General features: G+C 42.1%; 1 protein-coding gene across 14 annotated transcripts in view; it reads right to left on the bottom strand.

The window, feature by feature from the left end:
• The window catches only part of plekha5 (pleckstrin homology domain containing, family A member 5), a 525,939-nt gene that overhangs the window by 124,190 nt on the left and 380,402 nt on the right, over positions 1–21,347 (bottom strand). For 12 of the 14 annotated variants that reach the window (XR_011934086.1, XM_072471741.1, XM_072471740.1 and 9 more), the window contains 2 exons: positions 12,802–12,902; positions 7,102–7,217 (listed from right to left, as the gene is read on the bottom strand). Coding sequence is in view for 13 of the 14 variants with exons in the window: in XM_072471741.1 (XP_072327842.1) it covers positions 7,102–7,217; positions 12,802–12,902 (217 nt within the window). In the remaining variant the exon portion in view is untranslated. Of the gene's footprint in view, positions 1–7,101; positions 7,218–12,153; positions 12,182–12,801; positions 12,903–21,347 lie in introns of those variants that run through there. The other 2 variants (XM_072471751.1, XM_072471752.1) reach the window with 2 other exon arrangements.

Genomic DNA, 21,347 nt, shown 5'->3' with positions numbered 1-21,347 from the left:
CCTATCTAGATGATTATAAAGCTTGTCTCTTATAATCCCCTCCAAGACTTTACCCACAACAGACGTGAGGCTCACCGGTCTATAGTTGCCGGGGTTGTCTCTACTCCCCTTCTTGAACAAAGGAACCACATTTGCTATCCTCCAGTCCTCTGGCACTATTCCTGTAGCCAATTACATAAAAATCAAAGCCAAAGGCTCAGAAATCTCTTCCCTGGCTTCCCAGAGAATCCTAGGATAAATCCCATCGGGCCCCGGGGACTTATCTATTTTCAGCCTGTCCAGAATTGCCAACACCTTTTCCCTACGTACCTCAATGCCATCTATTCTAATAGCCTGGGTCTCAGCATTCTCCTCCACAACATTCTCTTTTTGCTGAGTGAATACTGACGAAAAATATTCATTTAGTATCTCGCCTATCTCTTCAGACTCCACACACAACTTCCCATCCCTGTCCTTGACTGGCCCTACTCTTACCCTAGTCATTCTTTTATTCCTGACATACCTATAGAAAGCTTTTGGGTTTTCCTTGATCCTACCTGCCAAATACTTCTCATGTCCCCTCCTTGCTCGTCTTAGCTCTCTCTTTAGATCCTTCCTCGCTACCTTGTAACTATCAAGTGACCCAACTGAAACTTCACACCTCATCTTCACATAGGCCTCCTTCTTCCTCTTAACAAGAGATTCCACTTCTTTGGTAAACCACGGTTCCCTCGCTTGACGCCTTCCTCCCTGCCTGACCGGTACGTACTTATCAAGAACACGCAGTAGCTGTTCCTTGAACAAGCTCCACATATCCAGTGTGCCCAACACTTGCAGCCTACTTCTCCAACCTACCCCTCCCAAGTCATGTCTAATGGCATCATAATTGCCCTTCCCCCAGCTATAACTCTTGCCCTGCGAGGTATACTTATCCCTTTCCATCACTAACGTAAACGTCACCGAATTGTGGTCACTGTCCCCAAAGTGCTCACCTACCTCCAAATCTAACACCTGGCCTGGTGAGTACCATCAATGGTACTCATCGGTTTCCCACTGCACTAAATACGGTCTTTGTTGAACATGTCGGAAGATAATAGGAGAGATTGCCTTCAAGGTTGGCTGATGCTCATGCAAAGGAAGACTCCGATTGACACTTTTGCCATCCTAGTGACTTGTGCTCTGCAGAACCCAAAATCTATATATATATGAGTTAGGTGTGAGATAGTGCATCAGTCACAGGACAATAGAATCCTGTACAGAATTGAATGGAAAAAGACCAGAATTATTAAGGCTTTGCTGAGGAGAAAAAAAATTAAAAAGCAAAATCCCACTGACTGCCCTGCCCCAATGCTTGAATGGTAATTTGTGTAGTCATAGAAGTTAAAAGGATAACTGTTTAATTCAGAGATGATGACTTTGTTACATGGGAAAACTGCAAATGCGAACTGTCCTCCCATTCTATAATGTGGAGTCTATACAGGCAATGCCACCAATTGCTACTTATTTCAGATCACTTCTTAAAAGCTTCATTAGTGGACCGACTAAATGACATTTCTGTTTGCTTTTTTGGAAAGACTTTGCAGACTAGGTGGTGGTAGTTGATCTAAAGTTAGTCTAGCATGAAGGAAGGCTTTTAAAAGGTTTCAATTCACAGGGTACTGGTATCAGTACACAGGGAAGAGTTGAAATCGGCTCCAATTGAACCAGACTAGGACCGGTGGGTGACCTGGCCATTTGTACGGTCAGGGCTGTGGACAGGGCTTTAAATTAACCGGGGTGTGAGTGGGTGAGGGTTTGGGTGAAAGGAGGTTCAGAGATCCAAAGAGAAAGGTCGAGGCATCAGAATAGTGTAGCAATGTGGGTAAAGACAAGCAGAGTGGGACAAGAAAGGTCAGAGAGTTTAACAAAAATTGAACATCAACAAATATGTCATTGCAGAGAATGGAAGTAAAGAATGCATTTGTAATAAGGCAGATTAACTGGGCAAATCAAGGTAATTAATTTCAATCTAATCGTCATTGCAGAGACATGGGGCGGGATTCTCTAACTCCGCGGCAGAGTGTCCACACCGTCGTAAACTCCGTCGCATTTTACGACGGCGTGAACGGGCCGTCCCGCCGACTAATTCTGGCCCGCAAAAGGGGCCAGCACAGCACTGGAGCGGTTCACGCCGCTCCAGCTGCTGGCCCTGGTGCGAACTGGGTGCCGCAGGATCCGCGCATGCGCAGTGGCACCGACGCCAATGCGCACATGCACAGTGCCTTCCTTCAACGCGCCGGTCCCGACACAACATGGCGCACGGCTACAGGGGCCGTCGCGGAAGAAATGAGGCCCCCAGCCCGAGCGGTCGGACCGCCGATCGGTGGGCCCTGATCGTGGGACAGGCCACATCGCAGGCCCCCCCCTGGGATCAGACATCCCCTCCCACCATCCCCCCCCACAGGCCGCCCCCCAATCCTTCCATGCCGAGTTCCCGCCGGCTGAGGGCAGGTGTGGACGGCACCGGCGGGACTCGGCAATTTCACGACGGCCGCTTGCACCATCCCAGGCTGAGAATTGGGCTGATGGCTGCATAGAGTGGCCCCCGACCGGTGCCGCGCCAACCACGCCACGCAATGCGTGACGGTGTCGGGGCGGCCCGGTGCGATTCGCGCCAGGTATGGGGATTCTCTGGCCCGGCCCTGGGCTGAGAGAATCCCGCCCATGGTTCCAAGGTTGGCAACAAATATTCCAATGTACGCAATATTTTGGAAAGACAGAATAGCAAAGGAGGAGGGATAGTCCTAATAATAAAGGATGACAGTAGGACAGAATGACAGAAAAGTTCTGGCCTCAAATGATCATGAAGTAGAATCAGTATGGGTGGAAAATAGGAATAGCAAGACTCAGGAATCACTGGTCAGAGTAGTTTATAGGCCCCTAATAGCAATAAACAATACATTATTGGAGATTGTAACAATTGAAATGTAATAATTGTAGGGGGACTTGAATCTTCATATATGCAGGGATAATCAAATTCGCAAGTGTGGTTTAAAAGATTTGTTTGTAGAATTTTCTGTGACAGTTCCTTAGAACAATATGACTAGGGATAAAGCTATCTTAAGTCTAATATTGTGTAATGAAACAAGATTATTATTAATGTCAAAAAATATCAATGGGGAAATAGTGACCATAATATCATTGAATTCCACATTCCTCAGCGCCGAGGACCCAGGTTCAATCCCAGCCCGGGTCACTGTCCCATGTGGAGTTTGGACATTCTCCCCGTGTCTGCACGGGTCTCACCCCCATAACCCAAAGATGTGCAGAGTAGGTGGATTGGCCATGCTAAATTGCCCCTTAATTGGAAAAAAAGAATTGGGTACTCTAAATTCCAATTGCAAACAAGTATCCTAAACCTAAACAAATCTTAACATAGGTGTGATGGACGAACTGGCTAAGGTTAACTGGGTAAATAGACGGCAAGGAATGGATGTAAATGAACAGTTGGAAACATTTAAAGAAACAATTTAAAAGCCTCACTTAGGAAGTTAGGGATAAAATTAGATTTTAAAAAAGTGATGCAAAAAGGAGTAGCAAGTCTGAATATTGGGAGTGTTTAAGAAACAAGCAAAAGGCCACCAAAAAATTGAAAAAAAAGGGCAAAACAATATACAAGAGCAAACTAGCCAGAAATAGAAAAACAGATTGTAAGAAATGTAATATGTATATAAAAAAGAATAGAGTAGCTAAAGTAAACACTGGTTCCTAGAAGTAGAGGCAGGGGAATATAGAAATGGCAAGAGGTATTGACCAAATATTTACTTTGGGCTCCACAGTAGAAGTCACCAATTTCAGACCAGAGAATGACAGCAACTTACAGGCTAAAATAAGTGAGGAAATGAAGGAAATTATCATCAGTAAAAAAAATTGGAGAAACTTAACATAGGAATTGAGAGCATAAGTGCGCATCTTAAAAAATCAAAAGTCAAAATATCCACATTAGATGTTGGACCCATCTCAATTTCAAATCATTGTCTCATTTTTATCCCAATTCACTTAAATAATCCAGTGCTAATTTTTAAAAAAAATGTAGAGTACCCAATTTTTATCTTTTCCCAATTAAGGGGCAATTTAATGTGGCCAATCCACCCAGCCTGCATATCTTTTGGGTTGCGGGGGTGAAACTCGCAACACGGGGAGAATTTGCAAACTCCACACAGACAGTGATCCAGAGCCGGGATCGAAACTGGGCCCTCGGTGCCATGAGGCAGCAGTGCTAACCAGAACGCTACTGTGCTGCCCCATCCAGTGCTAATTTTAGTTGAGCATTTTGAGACCAAATTTGAAATCATGCTGGTTAGCTATATCAATTTCCCCTATTTCAATGTGATATTGAATCTGGTGTAATCTATAGGAGGCATGTGGCATCCAGCACAGTGACTTTGTCAAGTAGGATGGCTAGCCAATCAGGTCAACATGAATTCAGAAAGTCAACAAGCCAGGAAGTGAAAAACATGGAATATAATTCACTTTTAAATCATTTTACAGAGGACAATATACAAGTTGGAACATACAGATGGGCTTAAGATAAAACTGAAAGACCAAACTTTAGAAATAAAACATTTTGGAATTTTCAGTTGTTCTTTTGAGGGGATTAATAATTGCAAAATTGAGTATTGCTGAAAAAAGAGACAGGTCAAAATGTTGGTCTTGTACTCACCAGGACAGTTCATGAGAATATCAGTACAAGGTGAAAACAACAATTTATACTGTATTAAAAGAGAATGCTGACTGGTGTTATGCTGACAACCAATTTAGGATAGCTCGGCCCGTAATGTGACATATTCGCGTGTACTGGAACTTACATACATTAATACACATTGCCCTGTTCTTTGCAGACAGAAAGAACATGTATACATATCAAGTCTATTTCAGCCAAATAAAGCAAGTGACAGCCATTTGCCGATTCATTTCCCAATCAGTGTCAAACTGCCAGGTTTAAATTTCAAAGAAAACTTGGCAGTTATCTGTCAGTCACCATCAAATGCATTGTCGATGGCAAAGCATCTACCAATCAAAGTCCACTTGCTAACCACAGTATTCTCTTCCCACTCAGTATAAATTATTGTTTTCCCCCTACTGTTATTCTTGCAAAGTGTCCTGATGAAAGCAAGATGAAAAGCTTCGACATGCATTTTCTTTCCGAAATACTCAAGTTCTGTACTATTAAATGACCAATTGTAAAATTAGTGTTTCAGAGCCAGAGAGGTTGCTCAACAGCAATTATGACTTAATTACACCTCATTCGAAGAACAAACAAAAAAAAGTACAGCACAGGAACAAGATCTTCCGCACTCCAAGCCAGCGCCGCCAAATGTAGTTTAACGTTTTCTACAACAAGAATAGTGCGTAAAGCATTGAAGTTTATGTCAATGCACTGATTCTATGTTGACTGCATCTGTGAATAATGCAATTGCACATCTTGTGGAGCAGGAGTGTATCAGTGATGGGGGCGGGATTCTCCAAGCCCGCGCTGGGTTGGAGAATCGCCATGCCGCTCTCTGACGCCAGGTCGCCGATTCTCCGGCAACGTGGTCGCTGTGGACGGGTATCACCTGGCGGGAGCTTGGACGCGCGGCCGCTGTGGACGTTCTGGTGGGGAGGATCTGACTCCGGGGAGGGAGGAGTGGGGCTCCATGGGGTCTAGGCCAGCGATCGGGGGCATCCGATCGGTGGGCGGCCGCGATCTGGAGGGGGCCTACCTCCTTCCATGCGGCCCGCTGTAAAGTCCCCGACACGTTGCTCTGCGCCGGCACGGAGACGGCACACACGCGCATGTGCCAGCGGGAGACGGCCATCGCGCGCATGCGCGGACCCGCGCCGGTCTTGCAGGGCCGCCTTTCAGCACCGGAGCAGCACACAGCTCTCCGGCACCATGCTAGCCCCCTGAACAGCGGTGAATTGCTGGGCCAGGAGGCCCGTTGATGCTGGCGTACACCACTCTGCTGTTTACACTGGCGTCAACACGTGGCCGGGATTTCGGAGAATTCCGGCCAGGAACTTTGGACTTTCATGCTTAACTGCGGATGTGCGGAGGTCAGAAGTTGTGTCAGTTTTGTACAATGATGACAAAGGACACCATCAGTTTTGTTGGCATTACAACTCAAATTACTGGCCGTTATACTTTACATTTGCGAATCTTAGGACTTAAAATGACCTTTTCTTATCCATGCTTTCATTCATATCTTCAGATTTCTTCAAGAAGACATTAAAATCATGTTATAATTCTGATTGACTTATAACACAACTCAAAATGTTGTGAGAACTGATTAGGAACTGATTCTTGAATAATGGCTGAAACTGATGTGTAAAAGGTTATGGTTGCTGAAATTGTGAAATTTCAGTGTTGGAAATTATTTCAGTGAAGTTAGTCTATTTTAATTTGCAGTAGGTTATATTTATTTGTTGCCACAGAGAAAAATGTGTCCACATGCTGGATTCTTCTAAAACACGATGAGAGTTTTATTAAGGGTGCTGCTCATACAATCAAGATGGTCATCTCCTCAAAGTCCCCGCAAACACTCTGCTGACATCACTACACATCATATGATCCAGAACCAGCAAGAATGTATTCCCAGGTACATTACACAGTATTTGATAATTTTGTGGTGCACCCTTGCTCATAGGGAATGCAATGGAAAATTTCAATCAATAGCAATGTATTATTGACCTGCAAGTGTAGGATCACATAATTGTCCCTTATGACTCCTTCGGTTGGGTGGTTAAGGGAATCTGAATTTTCACCAATGTCATCCCAATATAACGGGATAATAGTCACAAAACGGAACTGTCCCTGTATTATGTCCTCTTCTCCCTACCCCTCCTTCCCTAATCCTTGATAACATTAAGAGTTCACTGATTTTGCCCTTGAAGATGATTTTAACAATCATTTTGGATTTGAACATTGGCGTAATATAAATTCCATAATTAAATTCAAATTCAAGTCACCTTCAGCAGTTCGTGTTATATACGGTTTTGGAGATGTACACTTTTCTCCACTAACTGGATTCTTATTTTCTGATTTTAATTGGGGGTAGGAGGTGCAGGGATGGTGGAGGGAGAAAAAAATCTCGAATGTACCTTTTCACAGGTTCAGTTTGAACAAGAGCAGCTTCTATCATAATCTTCATCCAGGACTCCATTTCTTTGACTGTTTCAGTGTAGAAATAATAAGTCCGCATATTTGGATGAGCAGCCTGATCAGAAATGACAGTGATTACTAAGTTAAGCGATTCCTGTAAAAAAAAGAAGAAAATCAACGTATAGTTAACACAAAATCACTATTACTTGAAATGGAAATAAATCCAGCGTCTTAATGTTAAGTAGAGATACTAAATTTCCAATTTTACCAAAATTATGCCAGCATAATTACCATAATTTTTACATTAGGTCAAGCACTCAGTGGAAATGGTAATTTAACGCAATATTAAAATCACCTTCAATTGATTAGGTTTCAAAGAAATTCTCCCTAATTCTTCATGTGTTCCTCTCTCAGTTTGCGTTCCATGTTCCACTGCATGACAATTGCATATACTTCTTCTGTGGTTTCTAACTTTATACCTGATGCGTTCTCACTCTTTATCCATCTATTACTAACAATGTATCACGTTTTATGTCTTACTTTGGTTGCCCCTGTTCTTAACAATCGGGAGCCTCTGCCAGCAAGGTTATTCTAATGTATAAATTTACAACACAACTGAAGAAGTGTATTGTGACCTCTGATGATGTTGTCCTAAACCAGAGTCCTAATACTGCTGTATCTTAGTGCTTAGTTTCCAATACTTAAAACAGAGCATTAGTTGGTAAACATGCATTCTGACTTTTAGCCCCTTTGAAATGCTGCTGGGCACATTACTTGATTATCTGTGTAGACAGATGTAGAATGGTAGCAATATTGGGTAGGTAAGGTCGTGTAAAATCAAGATAATTGAGATATTGGTGGTGAGCTGCCTTCTTGAACCACTGCAGTCCATGTGGTGCAGGTACACCCACTGTGCTATTAGGAAGGGAGTTCCAGGATTTTGACCCAGTAACAGCGAAGGAACTATGATATATTTCCAAGTCAGGATGGTGAGTGACTTGGAGGGGAACTTCCAGGTGGTGATGTTTCTATATATCTGTTGTTCTTGTCCTTCTAGATGGTAGTGGTCGTGGGTTTCGAAGGTGCTGTCTAAGGGACCTTGGTGAGTTCCTGCAGTGCATCCTATAAATGGTACATACTGCTGCTACTGTGCGTCAGTGGTGGAGGGAGTGAATGTTTGTGGATGGGGTGCCAATCAAGTAGGCTGCTTTGTCCTGGATGGTGTTGTTGTGTTATGCTTCTTCGTGTAGCATAAGCTGCTTCCTTGATGTATGCTTTGACAAAGGAAGCTCCCGACTTGGAGATAGGTTTAACACATTTATTGAACAGTTAACAATTCTCCTACTTGAGTTCGACTCCCCTGCTAATCTAACTGTAGTAACTCAGTCTGACTATACCAGTCTGCTCAAAGCCACGTGCTGGGTGTGATGCTTCTGATCAACCCTGATGTACTCTCTAGATGTCTGTCTGTGGAAAGAGACAGAGCATGTGTCCTTTTATATGGGTTGTGTAATGCCCCCTTGTGGTAATGCCACCTCTGGATGTCTTGACTGCTCATTGGTTGTGTCCTATTCTAAGTGTTCATTAGCTGCATGTTTGCATATCATGACATCTCCAGTGCTCCCTCTAGTGTTTACTTAGTTGTAGTGTATTTACATTAACCTCTTGTGTATATACGGTGATGCATATCACCGCAGGTGTCAAGCTCCTTGACTATTGTTGGAGCTGCACGCATCCCGGCAAGTGGTGGAGAGTATTCCATCACACTCCTAACTTGTGCCTTTTAGGTGGTGAACAGGCTTTGGGGAGTCAGGAGGCAAGTTACTTGCTGCAGGATACCTAGCCTCTGACCTGCTCTTGTAGCCATAGTATTTATATGGCTAGTCCAGTTCAGTTTCTAGTTAATGATAACCCCCAGGATGTCGATAGTGGGGAATTCAGTATTGGTAATGCTATGGGGCAATGATTTGATTCTCTGTTATTGGAGATGGTTATTGCCTGGCATTTGTGGGGTGCGAATGCTACTTGTCACTTATCAGTCCAAGCCTGGCTATTGACCAGATCTTGCTGAATTTGCACGTGGACCTCTTCAGTGTCTGAGGCATCCCGAATGGTGATGAACAATCATCAGTGAACATCCCCACATCTGACCTTATGTTAGAAGGAAGGTCACTGATGAAGCAGCTGAAGATGGTTGGGCCTAGGACACTACCCTGAGGAACTCCTGCAGTGATGTCCCAGGACTGAGATGATTGACCTCCAACAATCACAACTATAATTTGATTTAGATCTTTCACCTGAATAATAATGGTCTGATAACATGTTATTTTTCAGAAAATAATTTATATGGTATGAAGGTATTGCAAATCCAAGTCTGAATTGTCTCAGTAAAATGGCTAATTATTAGTCCTTTGCACGCTAGTTATCTTCACAGCACAAACAGGTGTACATTTGTGATCATCAGAGGCCAATAGACAGTTTATGAAACTGTAGTTTGCTGTGAACACAAGTACAGTTGGGAGAGAGCCAAATTGCAATACTGATTGCTTCTTAGGGTTTTCATTGTTTTTTTAGTTATTTTTTCAAACAGATCGTTATCATTTTTTTTTTACTGGTTGAGACATGAGTCAATCAGCATATTTCACACACAACTGTTTGGGTTTTCAAATGTAACTTATCTGACACCTCAGACTTTCTGTAATCATGTAACCATGCCATGAGTCTGCCTCTGGAGGCAGACATCTTGAAATCAATTGAATAAAGTCTCTCACACAGCACATACTGAAGAAGTATAGCTGTCCTTATACTTGCAACGTGGTGTCTGAGAGTGCCAAAAAAACATTTTTTGAATCCTGCAAAAGAAGCAGAGAAGGCACTGAGAACCCAGGAAGACAAAGGTTCAAAATGTGCACAAAAAAAAAAAACAGATGAAAAGATCTGACCAAACAAATTCCAGGGACAACACAAAGGTTCCAGGAGGAACGAATGGCCCACAATTCCACAGTTGGCAACTGAAAGCGGGAGTTGAAAAAACTCAGATGTATAGGTGCAACCACTGGCAAATGCACTTGACTAGAAAAACTGCTCCTTCACAGCAATCGCCGGTAGGGGAGAAGGGATCTCACCTGCTGTACTGAATACATAACTGCCATCAATCCCAGAACTTCATGATTCCTGACAACTGCAATGGAACAACAGCATTCACCATGACAACAAGGGCCATGGGAACAACACTCCTCCGGACAAAGAACATCTTTGAGGAGAAGTCAATGCACATGTGTTCTATTAAGAGACTTGCATGATTTAAAGACTGATTTAATGGCTTCATTATGCCCGACTTGGTGACATGACGAGGATGTTAAATCTCACGAGGCCTCTTGCAAGATTTGTGACGCTTGGAATGCCTCGCAAGATTCAACAAGGGCTCCAGTTTAACATATTTAAGTGAGCCATTAGGCTCATTTGAATATGCCTGCGCCCGTTCTCCCCAGGCCCGGGAACTAACGCCCGTGTCTTAGGGACCTCACCATGGCACCATTTAGCACTGGTTCACACAAATGTGGACCAGGCGTAACGGCACTTGGCGGGTGGGGGAGGGTTTCTCGCAGGCTATGGAGGCCCCTTAATGGTCGAGCTCTGGGCAGGGTGGTATCCTGGCACTCCCACTGGCACCCAGGCACTGCCAAGGTGCCCAGGTGGGACTACAAGGCTAGCAGGGGCACTGTTGGGGTGCCAAGTCGGCAGTGCCAGGTTGCCCATGCCAGGGATTGGGTCTGGGGGTGCCCTGCCCTTAAGAGGTGGGGTGAGGGGGGGGGCCTCTTAAGAGACACGCTTACGGGGGGTGGGGTCTGGAGGCTGTGGTGGGGATTCCGAGTCAGTTCAGGAAATGAGGTAATTGTGGCTCCGGCGGGGCATTTCCGACTGAGGCCAAAAAAAAGGCAGACGGCCTGAGACCAAAACGGGACTTTATTGCACGTTACCAAAGAACAAAGAACAATACAGCACAGGAACAGGCCCTTCGGCTCGCCAAGCCTGCGCTGACCATGGTACCTACCTAAACATAAAACCTTCTGCACTTATGGAGTCTGTGTCCTTCCATTCCCACCCTATTCATATATTTGTCTCGATGCCCCTTAAATGCCACTATCGTACCTGCTCCCACCACCTCCCCAGGCAGTGAGTTCCATATATTTACCCCCCTCTGTATAAAAAAAACTTGCCTCGCATATCTGTTCTAAACTTTTCCCCACGCACTTTAAACCTATGTCCCCTAGTACTTGGCTCTCCTACCCTAGGAAAGAGCATCCGACGATCCACTCTGTCCATGCCACTCGTAATCTTGCAGACCACTATCAGGTCGTCTCTCAATCTCTGTCATTCCAGTGAGAACAGACCGAGTTTAACTAACCTCTCCTCATAGCTAATGCCCTCCATACGAGGCAACATTCTAGTAAACCGCTTCTGTACCCTCTCCAAAGCATCCACATCCTTCTGGTAGTGTGGGGACCAGAATTGTACACAATATTCCCCAAACAGGCACCGGAATGTGGCGACTAGGAGCTTTTCACAGTAACTTCATTGAAGCCTACTTGTGACAATAAGCGATTATTATTATTATATTCCAAAGGAGGCCTAACTAAGGTTCTTAAGGGAACTAAGTTACATTGCACACTTATGTGCAAAGATTGACTAGTAGACCAAACAGTTATTCATGCATGAGAACAGTGGGTGCATCGTGATTAACATGATCATTCATACCAATATGTCTTTTGTTCACTAGGAAAAAGGGAATGTTTATATCTTTAGTTCAATATGAAAATGAGAATGTCTGAGTTTTGAAAGGTAGCCAGTCTGATTGACACCTCAAGCTTTCTGCAGTCCATGTGATCATGCCATGAATCCGCCTCTTGCAGACATCCTAAGATCAGTTGAGTAAAGCCTCTCACAGAACATACACTGAAGAAGTACAGCTGTCCATATACTTATAACAACAATAACTTTAAGCCAGTAGTAAAACCGAGGTACTTCACAATAAACAATGAAATACTTACTTGGCTGTTTCAAGTGAATTCACAACAGCTATGAAACATCCAAAGTGTTCATCAGTGGCTCAAAAGCAGAGTGGAAACAAATAAAGATACATATATTAATGCAGTTATAACCCATATTCATGATTAAACAGGGTTGCAAAAGAACAGAACTCATTGAACACAATTCATCTTGCTATCAAAAGTGCTACGTTATTACATTTCCACCAATTCAAGCAGAGATAATTTTAACACTTTTTTAGAATGGTCGGATGAAGTGTTAAATCTAGGTCCTCCCTTGTCTCAAGGCTCAGGTGTTCTCTGACTGGACCCTGGTTTGGGTGTAATTTAAAATACAAAGAAAAATTAACAGGTTGAGCATTTTGGATTTCAAATCACTATTTGTTAATTAGATTGATACATTAGAACAGGTTAAAATACAGCTGTTTCCTCAGTATAAACCATCCCAGTATTTCAAAATGGATTGTAAATCAGTCAAAAACTCATACTTGCTGATTTAAAAGAACTAAACTAGATAAATTTAAAGAAAATAAGTTGAATACTTGCTACTGAAAAAATGTCCAATGCTTTTGTTTTATTGGATTCTCTGACTTTAAGCTTTTAGAACACAATTAACAAAGAAAGAATCACGTGGGTAATGCAAACACTGACCTTGAATGCATATTTCCGATTTATATGATCTTCAGGGCTAATTGGAGCTACCTTAAAGCTAGGTAGAAGAATACTTCCCAGAATGCCTTCCTCCTTTTCATCTGCCAGGAAAGAAGTAAAATCAAAGCCTCTTTATTTAGCCATTACAACAGGTTGTACTTATATTGTTAGGAAAATAAAAGTAGTTTTAAGGGATTTATATTTGTACTGGTAAACATTAGAAATAAAGTATAATTTTAAGTGGTTTTAATTTAATGTTTCTGTGCCTAGAAGGGTAAAACTTATGGTTAGATTTATGCTGGACAAAGGTGTATGTATGTTTGGGGGTTGGTTTCAATTCCAACTGAACTGTGATTCTATTGTGCTTAGAGAGGACTACGGCATAGAGAGAAAATAAACCAGCAGTGGTTTCTTAGCAAATAGGACCTTGTGTGGGAGAAACGCTTTTAAGCTTTAGTTTAGTTAATTTGATTGCAGTTGAAGATAGGCTGTGAGAGAGAAGAGAGCTCTGCTCGAAGCAGTTGGTTTTAGAAGGCTAAATTCTAATTCTCTTCCTCAGCCTTGCTAGAAGAAAAGCCATACTACAGAGTAATAGTTAAGAGAACAGATGCCGAAAATCTAAAGTCCAGCTAGTTAAGGAAATTAGAGAAATGAAGAGAAGTTTCCAAGAAGCCTGGAGTTAACGGAACAGAGGAAACTAGGAACCAGAACAAATTACTGTTCAGTAAAGTCACAGAGAGTCGGAAAGTCATTGAATTGCGAAAGGCTGGAAAGGTTGCAAAGAGCTTCTTAAAGTGAGGAAAGGAGGTGGAGAAGCAGGAGAATTTAGGGAGGAAATTCCAGGGCATGATGCCTGCACTTCGAATCCAAGAAAGACAAAATTGAATATTTTCCTAATAGCAATGGACTAAAAGCTGTTGAAGGGTTTAGATGTCGGTATACACAAATCTATATAAATTGATCGTATTGGTACAAAAAGTAATCAAAGAGATTAACTTAAATCCTTGCCTTTATCTCAAAGGGGTTGGTATATGAATGTACAGTTCCAGAGTTGTGGTCAAATTCAACCTAAAACACTCCATTCAGCTATGGGCACCTAAATCACATCAAAGGTAAACTGTCCCAGAAGGGGCTTCAGTGCTGATTCTAAGAAATACTAGGGCTTCATGGGTCAAATAATTGAAGCCAGGTTGTGTAAACTTGGGTTGCATTCCCTCAAGTTTAGAAAATTGCCGAGTGTTTGGAATTGAGGTGCTTACAATGATGAACAGGGTTTGATTAAGTAGAAACAGGACAAGGCATTTCTTCTGGTGGGGAGAACTGGAACAAACGGATACAAACGCAAAATTAGAGTTAAGTCATTTAGGTATAAAACAGGAAGCACATTTTCCACATAAAAGTTAGGGAAATGTGGAATTCTCTCCTCCAAAATGATGGCTTATTTGAAATCTTCAAGACAAAGATCTATGTATCTTAGGGAAGGCATCAGGAGATAGGGAATAAAGGTGAGTGAATGGAATTGAAATATATAGTCAGCAATGATCAAACTGAATGATGGTACAGGTTTTTGGGCTAAACGCACCTTACTCCTGTTCCCATGTTCCTGTAAACAAAATGTTTATATTGCCACACCCAAATCTAGTTTCATACCTTGTTCCCTGCATTTGTTTTTTTCAAGACTTGCTGCATTGTTTTATTAATTTCATTCTTACAGTTTACTTGCATGGTTAAAATTTTAACTTAAAAAAAATGTAATTTGTATAATTTTTCAGTAAAATCAAATTTACCAAATACAATTTTTGGTACCAACAAGTGAGATGGCACATGTTAACACAATGAACAAAAGCAGTATGTGAAAGTTTGACATATTCATCATTATTTGGGATGCAAATAGGCCCAACGTTTAGAAGACATTTCCAGTGTATGACTCCTATAACTATTGTTTCTGACCAAGATAATGGTCAATACTGATGGACAATTCTAGCATTCAGTATGGGAATTAAAAATGTGCTGCAGGCTGTCTCAAAATAATCTTGAATAAACTGGCAATAGCAACAAGCATTTATAATTTACAACCAATAGTTGAAGCATGCAAATAAGTTGTGTCCAATGCAGAATTAAAGGATGTGTAGTCTGTGAACAAAAATTCATCAGAGAAACAGCTTGGACACTTTTCACATAACACATGAACAAAGAAGCTAAGCTGTATGTTGCAAACTAGTAAAATATACAGAAGGCTAACATATTCAAGATATGTCCAATTACAAGACGCATATTGTGCTGACACTTGACAGGTTGATGTCCAAATAAAAGCTGTGACACCATAATTTCACTTGCCTCAATGCGACAGTTTAAAAGACAAATACAATTTCTAGATCAATGATAATGTGCAAACCAGTTACATGAAAGATCTAGTATGTAGAAAATTAAAAGTCAGAAAATTTATGGCACAGAGGAGGTCATTCAACCAGTCATGTCTACGTTGGCTAAAAATGAATTCTCCAGCCTAAATCCATTTTAAAGCACAGCCCTGAAGGTACTTTAATTGTATTTGTTTTATGCAATTCTAGCAAAGCCCGCAATTACCGGTCTCGTTGCAACTGACTCGGGCCTCTTGCGAGATTTAATGCCCTTGTTACGCCTCGCAACATATCGCGAGGCATCGCGATCCGGATCCAACTCACAATGCGCGGGATCCAGATTTGCATATTCAAGTGTGCAGTCAGTTTCACTTGAATATTTTCGTGTTGGAGTTATAGAGTCATACAGTACAGAAAAGGCCCTTCTGCGCTGGTCAAAAACAACCACCTAACTTATTCTATTCCCATTTTTCAGTACTTAGCCCATAGCCTTGAATGCCCTGGGATCACAAGTGTATATCTAAATACTTCTTAAATGTGATGAGGGTCTTTGCCTGCACCACCCTTTCAGGCAGCGAGTTCCAAACTCCCAGCACCCTCTGGATAAAAGGTTTTTCTTCACATCCCCTCTAAACCTCCTGCTGCTTACATTAAATCTATGCCCCCGGTCATTGATCCTTCCATCATGGGAAACAGTTTCTTCCTGTCTCCTCTCTCTATGCCCCTCATAATTTTATACATCTCAATGATGTCCCACCTGTCTCCTCTGCTCCAAGGAAAACAATCCAAGGCTATCCAATCTCACTTCATAACTAAAACTTTCCTGCACAGGCAATATCTTGGCAAATCTCCTCTGCACCCTTTCAAGTGCTATCACATCCCTCCTATAATGTGGATTTCAGAACTGCACACAATACTCTAGCTGTGGCCTAACAAATGCTTTATACAGTTCCAACATAACCTATCTGCTCTTAAACTCTATGCCTTGGCTAATAAAGGCAAGTATACCAGAGGCATTCTTAACCACTATATCCACTGCTCTGTTATCTTAAGGGACTGGTATACATGTGCACCAAGATTCCTCTGATCCCCAGTGCTTCCCAGGAGTCTGCCATTTATCGTATATTCCCTTGCCTCATTTGTCCTGCTGAAGTGCATCATTTCACTTATCCGGATTGAATTCCATTTGCCACTGATCAGCCCATCTATATCCTCCTGTAATCAAAGGCTATCTTCACTATTTACCACTCCACCAACTTTTGCATCATCCACAAACTTAGTGATCAACCCTCCTACATTCACTTATCCCTGCGGGACACCACTGGACACCGGCTTCCAGTCAGAAAAACACCCTCGACCATCACCTTCTGTTTCCTGCCACTCAGCCAATTTTGGATCCGAAATGTCAAGGTTCCTTGGATCCCATGGGCTCTAAACTTTGCTATCAGTTTCCCATCTGGGACTTTATCAAAAGCTTTGCTGAAGTCCAAGCAGACTACGTCAAATGCATTTTCCTTATCTACACATCTGGTCACCTCTTTGAAAAATTCAATCAAATTTGTCAGACATGACCGCCCTTTACCATGCTAACTTTTCCTGATTAATCCTTGCCTCTCCAAATACAGGTTAATTTCGTCTCTCAGAATTGTTTGCATAGTTTCCCCACCACAGGTTAGACTGACTGGCCTGTAGTTTCCTGGTTAATCCCTTCCTCCCTTCTTGAATAATGGTACCACATTGGCAATCCTTCAGTCCACCCCCGCCTTGAAGACCCTGAGCGAGTGCTGTTTAGCATTGGTCTCTACCAATGTAGGCCAGCTGATGCCACTCGGGTACCGTGGCCCTGCCAGCTTGGCACCACCACTCAGGCACCCTGGCAGTGCCACCCAGGTGCCACCCTAGCAATGTCAGGATGCCCAGGTGGCACTGCCAGGATGGCAGGAGCACTGTCAGGTAGACAGGCTGATAGTGCCAAGGTGCCTGTGTGGCATCTTGCCCATGCTTGGGATTGGGTCGGGCCTGGGGATGCCCTGCCCTTATGAGGTGGGGTGTGGGGTGCTCGTGGACCCCTCATTGGTAAGTTGGGGTGTTGGCAGGAACCAGAAGCCATGGTGTGAGGGGAATTCAGAGATTGGGGCGTAATTTATCTCTTCCTACACTGGTGAACGGAGCTCGTTAATGCAGGAAATGGGACTAAGTGCAGCCTCGGTGAGGCGTTCCTCGTCGTGGCCCAGAAATGAAGCATAGTCCCAGCTACGAACAGGGTTGTTCTCGGCGCTACCAGTGCCGAGAACCACCTAGCTAAATGTGACCAACACGAGACTCTGTTTTATTTCCATTCAATCGTGCCCATTATATCTGCCTTTTTATCCACCTTACTATCTTCAGGGATCTAAAACAGTGAGTTTGGAGGGCAGTTGTTGAATTGGGGAGAGATGAAGTCCAGGATAGATTTAAAAACAAGGGTGATATGCAACTTTCAGAGAGAATACATTTTATGACCGTTTAGGTGATGTGACAAAGACAAAATCCTGATTGAAGGGATTCAAGATGGAGTGGGTAATTTTTATGCCAGGATAACATATCTACCTATAATATGAGCTCTTTGTGAAACAAGAATTTCATCGAATCCAAGTATTAACTTTTCTAGTTTTCCCAGAATCCTTATAACATCTTCTACAGACCAATGGGTCTAGAAAACTTTCAGGAACCTACTCACAGAGAACAGAATCCCAGGAAACCTGACTTTATAGGAAAATAATTAAATTAATTAAATGCCATCAACAGCAATAGGATAGTAATGAGAGCAAAGTAGATAATAATTGGAATAGCTTTGGCAGAAGATTATGTATAATTAAGGCCGAGTTAAGACAGATTTTTGATCAACAAGCGAGTTAAGGATTCTGGGGAGCGGTAGCAAAGTGGAGTTCAGGCCACACCAGATCAACCATGATCTTATAGGCCCGATGTTCCAAATGGCCTACTCTTGTGCCTATGAGTTTAGGATAACTTGTTTTGAATCACTGATGTCTGTTATCATATTTATAAGTCTCCCGTCAATTCCTGTAGTAGCCATGAAAGGATAGGCTCATAAGCTGTAATCAAAGATCTGGAGAAAAACTTAAAAATATACAATCAAACCAATTTGCAGATTAAGAGATGAATGCTCATTGCGATCAAATATATAGATATAAACCTGCTGCTAGTTCTATTGTCGAATGTTCTCAAGGATTAGGACAATTAAAGCATGAATGGACGTGAAGGCAGCTGAACCAAGGGAGCAATAAATGCTGGTCTTGCCAGCGATGCCCAGATCCCATGAACAAATAAAAAAAAGGTGACCAGAGATAAAAACATGTCAAAAAATAACTTGTTCTTTTATAAATCAAAAATTCTGGGTAGATGCTTCCTACAGAAAAAGAATATGCTTCTTTATGGGACCATAATAATGAAATATATCCCAGCCATCCAGTGTTAACAAACCATTAAATTAACAATGCTCTTGAAAAATGTTTTGAGGAACTTATCACCAGAAGTGGACACTGAAGCAATGACTCAATTAAGCTGAAAGGCACTAAATTACAATTCAGTAAAATTATACTTCATAGCACATTTTTTCAGTGGAGACTCTAAACATAGTGATTCTTAGTAACCTGTTTATGTAATGATTCATACAAACTTTTTCACTATAAATTAATTAATGCTGGAAGATAAAATTGTAAAATGTTTTAGTAGAGTCCTCCAAATATGAAATAGGTTGTTAAAAAGCTAACTTTCAAACTAGCAGTGGCAACCAAAATTAGCAATGACATGTTCTCACTGTGGCACCCAGAATCATCATCAAAACTCCCAGGAGATTCATTGAATGTAGAGCATGTGTCGTGTGAAGGAATATTAACATGTATATAAAAGAGATTTAGCACCTATGTCTAAGAATAGCTATGTCTATTGCCTCCAAGAGAACCCCAAAGTACCAATGCAATTTTTACCACATCATCTATTTGTGAACTGAACTAGCCAATTTATGTAAAGTTGTTTTATATGGGCTCTCCAGCCATTCAGAAATATATCAAGATTGCCCTGTCTCATCGCTCGCTTACAGCCATCGTGAGTATAACTTTCAGCTCATCTCTTAGGGTTGACTTGGAATCCAGAGCACCATCTCAGGGTCAACAAAAAATATGTTGTCAAGATATACAATTTAAAGATTTCAAAGGATACTTCTGGACCCACAAGTTGTAAACCCTGCATTATCTTGTAATTAGAATACCTGAATATTAGTACAAGTCTTTTGCCCTCTTTTTCCTTTAACTAACTGACAAACCTTCAAACAAAAACAATAGTTTAAAAAAAATTAATTTACATAGAATCTACAGTGCAGATTAAAGCCATTCGGCCCATCGAGTCTGCACCGGCCCTGGAAAGGGCACTCTACTTAAGCCCATGACTCCATTACACTCCTGACTTGAACCATGCAGATGTTGGACAGGCTTTGGGGAGTCAGGAGGTGAGTTACTCACTGCAGGATTCCTATCCTTTGACCTGTTCTGGTAGCCAGAATATTTATATGGCTCGTCCAGTTCAAATTTTGGCTAATGATAAACCCCCAGGATGTTGATAGTGGGGGACTCAGCGATGGTAATGCCACTGCATGTCAAGTGGTTCTGAATTTTTCAATGAGTGGTCTATCCTTTTGGTTTATGCACCCGCTTACCAAAATACCAAATGTTACATTCCTTTGAATCAATATCAGTGTCAAGACTTATGGTTTAAACATTGAGAATAATTAATGCTGCCAGTTTCGCGATTACTTATGGCCTTTTTAAAAAGTCATCCTACATACATGATTTCATGCAACTCTCTGGAGTGCAATTAACTGGGTTATATTTCCAAGTGGCAGCACCCGTAACAGCCTCCCTGAACAGGCGCCGGAATGTGGCGACTAGGGGCTTTTCACAGTAACTTCATTTGAAGCCTACTTGTGACAATAAGCGATTTTCATTTCATTTCAGAAAAGTTTAATTTTATGGAACCATACAAGAGTTTTTTTTGCACAGAGTTATGATGATCTGGAATGCACTGCTTGAAAGGCTGTTGGTAGCAAATTCTGTAGGGAATTACATATATCAGGAGAGTAAAAAATTGTAGAGCAGGGAGCAAGACTAATTTGAGAGTTCTTTCAAATAACCAGGCTAGACAGGATGGATTGCATGGTCTGCTTCTTTACTGTAAGTTTTGATGAGTTTTAAAATCTAACTTCTCGTTAGCGTGCAGTTTCCTCCCAAGTCATTTGTTTCATCACTGTAGGCATCTTACCATCAATATTTAACAACTAGAAAATTGTTCTGTGTTACCCATTTTGCTAATACCCTGTAAATTCTTTTGAGAGTTGGAGATATTATTTGGTTTTTACTGCCCAATTTCTGCAGTATACCATATTTTTAAGCCAGTACTATCCTAACATTTCAATAATGTACTTAAGAACATAAAAAATGGAAGAGTACACTATTTCACCTTTTAAAAAAAAAATTTAGAGTACCCAATTTTGTTTTTCCAATTAAGGGGCAATTTAACATGGCCAATCCACCGAACCTGCACATCTTTGGGTTGTGGGGGTGAAACCCATGCAGACACGGGGAGAATGTGCAAACTCCACATGGACAGTGACCCAGGGCCCCAGTCCCAATGCTAACCACTGCGCTAAGTGCCACCCAACTATTTCACCCTTGAGCCTGTTCCACTGTACCTCAACTCCACCACTCCACCTTCCCTCACTATCCCCATTTCACTTAATTCTTCTACCATCTGAAAATCTATCAATCTCAGTCCTGAATCTACCCAACGACTGAGCATCCACGACTCCCTGCAGTAGAGAATTCCTAAGATTCACAATCCTTTGAGTAGGGGAAATTTCTCTTCATCTCAGTCCTAAATAGCCAATTCCTCATTCTGAGGCTGTGACCCTGTGATGTACTAGATTACCAAGCCAGAGGAAATATTTTCTCAGCATCTACCCTGTCAAGCCCCCCAAGCACTTTATGTGTTTTCAATTGAGTCACCTCTCATTCCTCTGAACTCCAGGGAATGTAGGCTCAGTCTGCTCAATCACTCCTTGCAGAACAATCGCCTCATCTCAGGAACCAGCCCATTACACTTTATTGCACTTCTGCTAGCGCACACATGTCC

This window comes from Scyliorhinus torazame, chromosome 13 (genome assembly GCF_047496885.1).
Source record: "Scyliorhinus torazame isolate Kashiwa2021f chromosome 13, sScyTor2.1, whole genome shotgun sequence".
Taxonomy (NCBI): domain Eukaryota; kingdom Metazoa; phylum Chordata; class Chondrichthyes; order Carcharhiniformes; family Scyliorhinidae; genus Scyliorhinus; species Scyliorhinus torazame.
The sequence above is the reverse complement of the archived record's forward strand: the minus strand, read 5'-3'. Positions and strand labels throughout refer to the sequence as shown.